General features: G+C 42.2%; 1 protein-coding gene across 3 annotated transcripts in view; it reads left to right on the top strand.

Annotated features, from left to right (window-relative positions):
* LOC126924840 (optomotor-blind protein) overlaps nt 1-9,504 on the top strand; it is a 165,527-nt gene that overhangs the window by 57,604 nt on the left and 98,419 nt on the right. For all 3 annotated transcript variants that reach the window (XM_050739756.1, XM_050739755.1, XM_050739753.1), the window contains exon 3: nt 8,107-8,220. In XM_050739756.1, the coding sequence (XP_050595713.1) occupies nt 8,107-8,220 (114 nt within the window). The remainder of the gene's footprint in view (nt 1-8,106; nt 8,221-9,504) is intronic.

Genomic DNA, 9,504 nt, shown 5'->3' with positions numbered 1-9,504 from the left:
AATAAAAACTCGTCGACTCTCTCAGACAGAAAACTTCGTAATTCTATAATTCCACCTTCAACTACAAATTACTCTTCGACAACCATCCGCCCCATTCCGATCAAATTTACTGAAAACAAGCTCAAACGTCGTCCAACGTCTCGTTCCACTTATGCCATAAACGATATGCATATCGCTAAATAATTATTACTTTCGTATCATCATCATCATCATCATCATCATCGAACCTCTACTGCAATCTTCTTGTGCAATGAATCTACAGGAAAAGTCTAAAAAGGCCAAACCTAAATAAAAAGAAAAACCAAAAGGATTATCGCAATCAAATCGATCAAAAACAAACACAAACTTCGTCAAACCTCTCGTTCCATTCCTATCGTAAATATGTATATATACATATCACTATGTAATTAGCAACTTTTTCTCATCATAATCGTCTTCAACAATCTGCTCTCGCGATCGTTCAGAAGCTGATACACGTGCCAGACGTCGATGCACGTAAACCAAGTGACAGAGCCAATCTACAGGTGTCCTGGTGAATCGTCTAGTTTCTTCGATTCGGTGGGTTAACGAGGCTGGAGGCCGCGGTCGAAGGAAGCCAAAGTTTGCCCGAGGCGATCTGGAGATCGGCCTCGGCCGATAGAGCCGTAACGCCGAAAATTAGCGCCGTCTGAGAAACAAATACTGCGAAGGGGGATCCGGCGAGCCGGCTATCGAATAAAAGGAAGAAGAGGAGCGACGGTGGCGAGAAAGAGGACAGAGGAATCGTATGAAAAGCGAGTGGGACGAGGATGCGACCGGAGACAAAGGGAAAGGGAGAAGAATTTAGGGACGTGGCTGCTCACCGCGCTTATATCGTCCTCGTCGCCGTAGTCCTCCTCGTTCTCGCACATCACCGCGGGCTCCTGAGGTTTCCTGGAAGCGAGAGCTCGCTTCCACCTGCCACACACTGCGGGAACACCGAGAACATTGCCTGTACTGGGTGTTCTCGAAGTTTAGCGCGATATTCGCGCCGATGATACGTTTGACATCGTAGAATTCGGTTTGGAAGAGAAAAAAGGACGAGCAGTCATCGTTTGGCGACTATATTTCGTGCTTTGAAAGTTTGACCGAGGAGTTTAGCTTTTACAACAAAGGAAAATTGGAATTTTTGAAAGAGACACGAAGAATATTATGGATTTTGTAGGTGTCCTCGAAGTTTGACACTGTTGAACGTGGTTTGATGTGAGATTCGCGCTATGGCGCGTTTGATATCGAAGAATCGAGGTTTTTGGGAGGGAAATAAGGAAGATTACGGGTTTTGCATCGGTGGTTTTAGTGGATATTTTAATTGTTTGGCTGAGTTGCTCGAGGTTTGACGATAAGTCTGATAACAGAGAAATAGTCGTTTGGAATTTTTGGAAGAGACATAGGAAGTATCGTGGTTGTTTCTAAAGTTTGCTTGCGTTGTATGGCGTTTGTCGATGCATCCGATATTGAAGGAGTATAAGCTTCGGAAGAAAAATTGGGAATAATTCTCTGTTTTAGATATTCATGTCGATCGAAGCGTTTGTTATGTAAGAATAAGCAAAGGCGGTAGATTTTTCCACTATAGAGGACGTTGCAGCAAGTAATCTGTTTGATAGTACGCAGAGTCGTATGAAATTGCGTGGGCAAAATGATACACTTCGTTACGACAATCCGATGAATGCCACAAGGTGTTTAAGTATAAGACATCGATACGTATGGCATTACGGAACAGATCGTCGACATATGACACAAAAGAAGGTTCCGTGAAGGATTGATATTCTTCCGTGGAGCCTGTTATTCATAATCCAAGAAACTTCTCAGAACTTCTAATTAATTAAATTACAAAAAAAAAAAGAGAAGCTTATTCTCAGAACGAAATTAATAATTCCAACATTTACCCAGAAGGAAAATGACAGTAATTTTTCTGCCAATCAACATCAAACCTACCCACGGTATTATGACTTTATCGAACCAACAAAAACTCTTGCAAACCAGTCTGCTTCTCTCCAAACCCTTCAAATTCTGTTCGAAACCTACCATTCGGCCAAAAAACGTGGCAAAAGGAAGGTTGCCGGATCCGAACGTTCCAGGAACCTAACCCATCCTCCCGAAGAGTGTGCTCCCAACCGAGCGTAAGGGTACTCGTCTCTTATAAAATCATAAGGCCGAACACGTGTCCGTGTTCCACGGAGAAGCAGAGCCGAATTTCTTTTTCCGTAATCTGTACGAGGGGCCATTAAACCGGAGGATGCCTCGTCGTCGAAAGGAATGTCACGGGGTTACGCCCTTTCTCATCGACCAAAACGGCCCCCGATTCCTCGATGCTCGTTAACGGTCCGTGCCACGTCGTTCGTCGTCTCTTCTACAAACCGACACAGTCGTTCTACCGTTTCTCCTTCGCCTCTCTCTCCCTCTCTCTCTCGTTCGTGTCTTATCGAATGCCTTAAAAGTTACAGTTTTTTAAAAGTTAGAGAGGGGCCAGTGAAAAGAGCAGTTTTATCAGACGATTTACAGCTTTCAGCGGTCTCGTGAGATGTTCGAACAGATAATTTGCTCATTCGACAAGTATACCGGTGATTTTGTATTGCAGGACGACGCAACTGCTGCGTTAAGCTACTGAAACGAGCGTTTTTAATGATTGATCGATTAGTCGGATTTTAAGAATATAGACCTGCACATATTAGGAGTCGTGTTACATTTTTTAGAGCGACGTTTGATCAATTTTTACTACGTTTAAAATTATTCGGTAGAAGGCAACGAACAGGAATTCTATTAAACGTAAAGATATTTTCGAAGAAGAAGTTCATTCTCGATTTAGAAGCTTGAATTGTCAAAGTTTGAGGCAAATCTTGTAGTTTCTTGATTGGCTGTGGAATTTACAATGAGATTTATCTAGGCCTCCGTTTAACTGTCTTTTGGATAGGTTTTCCTCTTTCGAGAAATGCTCGCTTAAACATACTTCTACTTAAACCAGGAAACGTATGTACGTCTTTTTTCCTAAATAAAAATTGCACAAGAGTCAATGTAATTAGTCTATAACGTAAGCACAAAGTTTCTCGTGTCTCTTCTCTACCAAAGAACCTACGCTGCTCAACACAGCACACACGTTATGTGCAATAAATCTAGATACGATGTTTATGTTCGTTTGAATATTTAATCGATTCTACGTTTCCAACGGAGTACTTCCTACAGTCTCAACGAAGTTCACCGCACGTAGGCTTGCACGTTGATTTATTCATGGCTACCGTTGCTCGAAAAACAAGGAAAGCGCGGCGGAACAAACGATAAAAAGAAGCCTGGAAGTTTTTCAGGAAGGTTAGTCCAGCGATTCGAGTCGGTCGTCAGCATCCTCCCGCGGGATATTTTGCCGAAGCATCGCAAGGATAATCCGGCTTACCGTCCTTCTGTGTGCTCCACGTGAATGAGAATCGATCCCACCCTTCGTCACGATATTCAGCACAGTAGGCAGATGCTACCAAAAATCCCTGAACGGCCTTTAAAGTCGTCCGATCGGCCGATTTTTCATCCCCCTTCTTCACCGTTGAGTTCAAGTTCTCTGTAACTTCGCTTTATGATACTCGATGGTCTGCTAATCTATCGTGATTTTCACATCTATTTTTTCCTAGCTTTCGCTCTTCGTCAATTTTCTTCTAGATCTGTCAGTTTGTTTTTTCTTTTTGAACCAATCTTTCCTGATTCTATGCGAGCTTGAACTCACGAACTGGCTGTTAGAGGCGAAGGTGAGAGTTGGTATCTTGATCTTGTTGTATTTTAAAACTTCGGTTTTCGTTCTCGAGCATGCGAGGTTCATGCGAATCAGCCAGAGCGCAGAGATAACTCGGATCGACTCTCAATCTTCCCTCGAGTTGCAGTTCAACTCGCGGAACCTCACAATTCGTAAGTACTAACAATCTATTAAAAGGAAGCTGCCCTCGCACACTCGGTACATCCACATTTAGGATCTCTAATTGATTATCAGAGTCTTAAGACCTGAAACAATGGATCGTCGCAACGGATGTCCACGCGGCGACAACCTGACTTGTATTTATCGGTGGAAGTAGAAGCGGCCGTATTGTTCCGTGGTACGTTCAAAGGGGTTCAACCGGTGCACGAAGGTGCTTTCTCAGACGCTACTCGTTTATGGCGGCTAATTACCGTAATTGGCCCGGCCGTTATAACGACGACGTTTAAGGATACTCGCGCCGTTAGCATACAAAAGTACAATAATTCGAAGGAGGCGCACCGAGCGATTTCTCTTAAGGCAGTCGCAGCTTCCATAATGGTGTACGCGAAACGTTTCTCGAACGTGCGCTCTACTCTTTTTGCGATGTTCGAGAGAGAAACCGCTGGCCCCGGCGAGGAAGTCCGAGCCACGCCGTTCCAACGTACGGCAACCAGCCGTGGGCTCGGTGTAAATTGGAACGTTCGGATTATAGCTCCCGATCTTGAGGAATTTTAATTTCCTGACCCCCTAGAACAGTATACTTATCCATCCGTTATTTCTCTTTTCCACTTATTTCTTCTGCTTCTGTTTTCTTCCTTTTTTTTCTTTTTTACCTTTTTTTCTTCTCGTCGGACGTCGGCGTTGATGATTGAATATTGCGGAATTTGGTGTACGGTGGAAGGAGGAACGAGGTTTCTTAAATTTCCTCTTCGTTTCTTTTCGGAAGGAGATACAGTGGCTAGAAAAAGTATTCGCGTACAGTTGCTTTTGTTTCTATAGTGTGTATTTTATTAATCAGATTTCATCGAATTTCGTATTGTTTGGTAAAACTCTTCGTTGGAAAATAGAGAGATAGGCAATTATTTCTTATAGCCACGTCCGTGTCCTTTTCTTCGTGTCAGGTGTCAGGGTTGATGAATGAATTTTAAAGGAGGCTACTTAGGAAACAGGAAGGCGTTGTAACGAGCGAAATAGGATTCTTTAGTTTTTCGTTTCTCGGAGCAAGCTACTGGCGGACAATTTTTCTTCAATTTTTCATTAACGAAAAATCGGAAGTTGCAGAAGATTCCCATTCACCTACTCGTATGAAAGCTTCTCATTTCTTCAAAGAAATTTATCCAAGTTCAAAACAGGATAAAGTTTAAATAAAGCAAAGATAAAGGCAGAGATATCAGACAAAGAAAGAAGGACCTGACACTCTCTAATTTCTCTTTCGTCTTTCTAATCTCCCTAACATCTCGTAATCTCTCCTAACTCGTCGATTCATTAGTGCCGCCATAATTTCCCAGTTTGTATACGATAAGCTGTTTAAATGGTAGATTATTTGTTACGGGCAGCCTTCGTCGTCGTCTAAAACGTCTATGTCGTAGAACAAGGTGGTCCAGAATGTCGCAGCAAAATCAATGTCGAAGCAATTGAAGCCGTGCGGCTGAGGGCGTTCTTCGGATTTTATTAATCGTGTTATGTCTGCCGCGCGAATCACCAGCTCCGACCAACGCTATGGAGTCAACAAAGCTTATCGTCGCCAGTTTTTTCCATGCTTGACACGATAGCACATAGGTTTTACGACACTCGTTGCGACACACATGCTCTTTTATCGAGCATCTTCTTCGCTAAGTACGATATTAGCAAGAATAATCCCTTTTTCGGTATACCAAGCGTCCTTGACTTCGATCCGATGGTTCGATCATCATCGGTTTGTTCGTCGCTCTCATGGTAATTTAGACGCGTCTTTGTTGCTGTATCGAAATTTTCCTCCTTGTATTTTCATTATCGTTTTCGGTAGGAATATTCTCCCTTTGGTTCTGTGAAATAAAATGTTGATTTCGTTTGAAGATTTTCAGTATGTTCGTACGTATGCTACAAATGTTAATCACGAGCCACCATGTTGCTTATTTTTATGTACGCTCAGATCAAGAAGGACGTTGCATTCTTCGTTAAACGATCTTCGTTTTAGTATTTTTATTTTCTATTTACATTTCCATATACGACAATACGTTTATTGTAAAATAAAGAATTTTTAACCTCGTTCCAGAGATCATTTTCCGTATCCTCGTGTCCCATAAGCTTCGGTCATGGTGTACGAAAATTGGTCGCGTGGCGTCTATCATTTTTATTCTACGCTTTGTGTGGTTTTTTCTTTACAAAGTCTGTCTACGTCAGAGTACAATAGAGGCTCTAATGTTAAATCGTTATCGTAGAAGCGTTTCGCAAACTCGGCTCTACGTTGCTCAAGCTGTAACCATCGGTTATTGTCAGTCGCATTAGGTGTGAGAATCAGTCGAGAAACAAGTGTCCGGGGTGGACGTCTCAAAAATCAGCCTATTCATCGTGAAAAAACAAGTTCGCGTGCAAAAGTAAGAGGAAAAATTCCACGGGACGTATATACTTAAGAGAGGTTCGACTTACCAACAGGTCCAGCTTACCAAGAAGCATCCATCTCGTCCGAAATCGAACCATCATCTTGGCTGGCGAGCCACTCCCACAGTTTACGCTACCCAGCACGCTCAGCTCGCCGACGTTTCAATAAAATTCTCACCTGTGCTTCGTAGCCTGTTGGAAACTTCAATTGGGCCCCTGGAGCGGCTCTCAGCGCGCAGTTGGGGCACATGTTGCGTTCCGCGAGCCTTCAGCCTCGCGGAGAACGTCGCAAGAACGTCGAAAGTCGGAGGAGAAGGATTTCAATTCCGCGTGACCACGGCCGGTATTTTCACGAAGCCACGACATTCCAACGGTTGGCAGCGGTGTCCGAAGCGATGCTAGAAAAAGTGAAAACACGCCGAAATGCCTGGCCAGGCGTTCCGTGACGCGCGCTCCAGCGACAGAAGGCGCCCTTTCTTCCCGCGGGATGATAATTCCACGGCGTGCACTGAGTTCCTCCCTAACTGCTCTTCGCCGCGTGCTGATGCTCTCTCTCGCGACAGCATCCGCTTTTTATTCAGCGGGAACGCGCCTCGGTCCGCTGTCACAGCGGCCACGATTGACTCGTGCACGTTTCTATTCCGGACTTTCGGCATTCCAATGAAAATCCCGTGGATAAGACGAGGGGGCGACGGAGCGCGGTACGCGAGCATCGTAGATTTTTCATTCCAGCGATACGTCTTTATAGAATTGTCGCTTGAACGATGAAATAGGATCCGACGAGTAAACTCGTGTAGGATCTGTAGAATTTGACCAATAGACTTGGCATTAATTCTTTTTCCCTGGAAATTATTAATACGCGGTTAAGCGGAGAAGAAAGAGCGTAACACAGCAGAATGGGAATCGCAGTGATATGATTTCATCGTGGTAGAAAGAGTAAATGATCGTAGGTGAATGATACAATAAGCGTCGAAATGCACAGTCCAAACGAATGTTTAGCATAGTCGGGTTTCAGGGCTAATGGCTTTTATGTGGGTTTGGTTAATGTTTGTTGGAGTACGAGTTAGAATATTGGGTTGGCAACTAAGTGACTGCGGATTTGTCAATACCATCTAATGACAAAATCCGCAGTCACTTAGTTGCCAACCCAATAGATGGAAAATTGTGAAACAGAAATGAATAGACAGGTGATAGAGTTTTGGGAACAAACTGAAGCTGTCCTTTGTAGGTTGAATTATCGCTGGCTGAAAATTGTACCGATAAGACGAGGAAGAAGAGCGCAATGTGTGTTTGCAAGTTCTTAATGGACATTACAGTGATGTATTGGACGTGGAAAGTTGACGTGAGTGAACGATGCAATAAGCTTTGATAAATAAGCGACAGAGTTTGGGATATTTGGGGTTCGAATAAAATCAAAATACGTCGTTTCTTTACCTTCTTCTTTCGTATTGGTTCAAGGCTGGTTTAAAATACAAATTAATCGATAGATGACAAAATTGTGAGAACATTTGCAAGATGATTAAACTCAGAGTTAATCAAAATACGTCATTTCTTTACGTTTTTCTTTCGTATTGGTTCAAGGCTGGTTTAAAATACAAATTAATCGATAGATGACAAAATTTTGAGAACATTTGCTAGATGATTAAACTCAGAGTTAATTACTTGTGTGCAATATGTAGTCGCGGATTTAATCAAAATTTTGTCAACCATATACTTTATTCGATAATTATATTTTATTCCAATGAATGTTACTGCAATTATCTGATCGAACTGTGTCTGTTGATCGGCGGTTCCAGGCAGATGTTCCCTCAGATGAAGTTCCGAGTTTCCGGATTGGACGCGAAGGCCAAATACATCCTCCTGCTGGACATCGTCGCAGCGGACGACTACAGATACAAGTTCCACAACAGGTAAGGGTCTAGGTGAAACTTGTAACAGTATAATTGTCATGGTTAGAACGCTCTAACGATTCGAATAGTTCCACGAATCGCGATCACGAACCGCCAAGCTGTTGCGTCCAAGCTTTCGTGACGACCGCGAACACGGAAATTAATGCAATTATCCGATTACTCGTACGTTACCACTTCCTCATCGACATCTTTCACCGGAACATATTTTTCTCTTTCCTTTTTCTTCGGCTTGTAATTTTTAAAGAAAAAAAAACTTGAAAGCAACTTTTCCTCTCATTAGCTGTTTTTACTTTAATTTAATTGTTTGCTTCATGTCGGATAAGAAAGTTCACCCATCTTCTTTCTTTTTTCTCTTTTAGAAAAGAAACGAAGGATGCGAAAAATGTAGAAAGTCGTTCATTAAAATAATAATAACATTAATTTGTTAAATAAAATTATGGTTTTCTTCTTATTTCCATCACGAACGAAACGATAGAACTTTTTCTTGGTTAATAACTGTCGAACTGAGTTTCATAACGTCCAATTTTCTCGGCGAGAAGTTTATGTCTCGAAATGAGGAGTTACCAAAAGCACCGTTTATCCGCCGATAGCGTTCAGCCGGCAATTTTAACCGACATTTTTCTCAGGAAAAAGATTTATACTTCGAAATTATCACCTACCAAAGTTGGATTACACAGGCGACACTTTCGCTTCGATTTTAGCGCCTCATGCTTATCAGGGCTCGAAGATTACGCGCCACTTGAAATAACGAGCCTGAAATTGAAGCCAGCCGTTAACCACGTGTATCGATTTATAACTTAACTCGTCGTTTTCTTTCCTGGTCCACGTGTCCATGAAAATTATAGTTTCCACGAAGTCTGATTAAAATGATAAATGTAAACAAGAGAGTTTTAACGAGAAAGGAAATCGAACTTCTTCTTCTATCGTAACTTCCGCTCTTTTAATCGATCAACGTGTTTTTCTTGTAACCCAAATTTCTCTCTTGGTGTCATACGTTGTCGCCATATATTTTCCATGGTGCAGAATTCTAAATTTCTAAATAAAATTCTACTTAACACGATCGGAGTTCTGAATAGCAAAATAATATTCTAAATTGCTAAATAAAATTCTACTTTCTCCGATCGACGTGCCACGTTGTTAAATAAAATTCTACTTTCTTTAATCTTCCAAATTTCTACATTTACGTAAATACCCACGATTGCACAGTAATATGCAAACGAGTAGGGGAAGAAGAAACCTCGCCGCTGTTCCAGTTTTTCCAAACAAACTGCTTTGTAAAGTAAC

The sequence above is a fragment of the Bombus affinis genome, chromosome 15, assembly GCF_024516045.1.
Source record: "Bombus affinis isolate iyBomAffi1 chromosome 15, iyBomAffi1.2, whole genome shotgun sequence".
Lineage (NCBI taxonomy): Eukaryota > Metazoa > Arthropoda > Insecta > Hymenoptera > Apidae > Bombus > Bombus affinis.
This window is presented reverse-complemented; position numbering and strand designations above follow the sequence as displayed.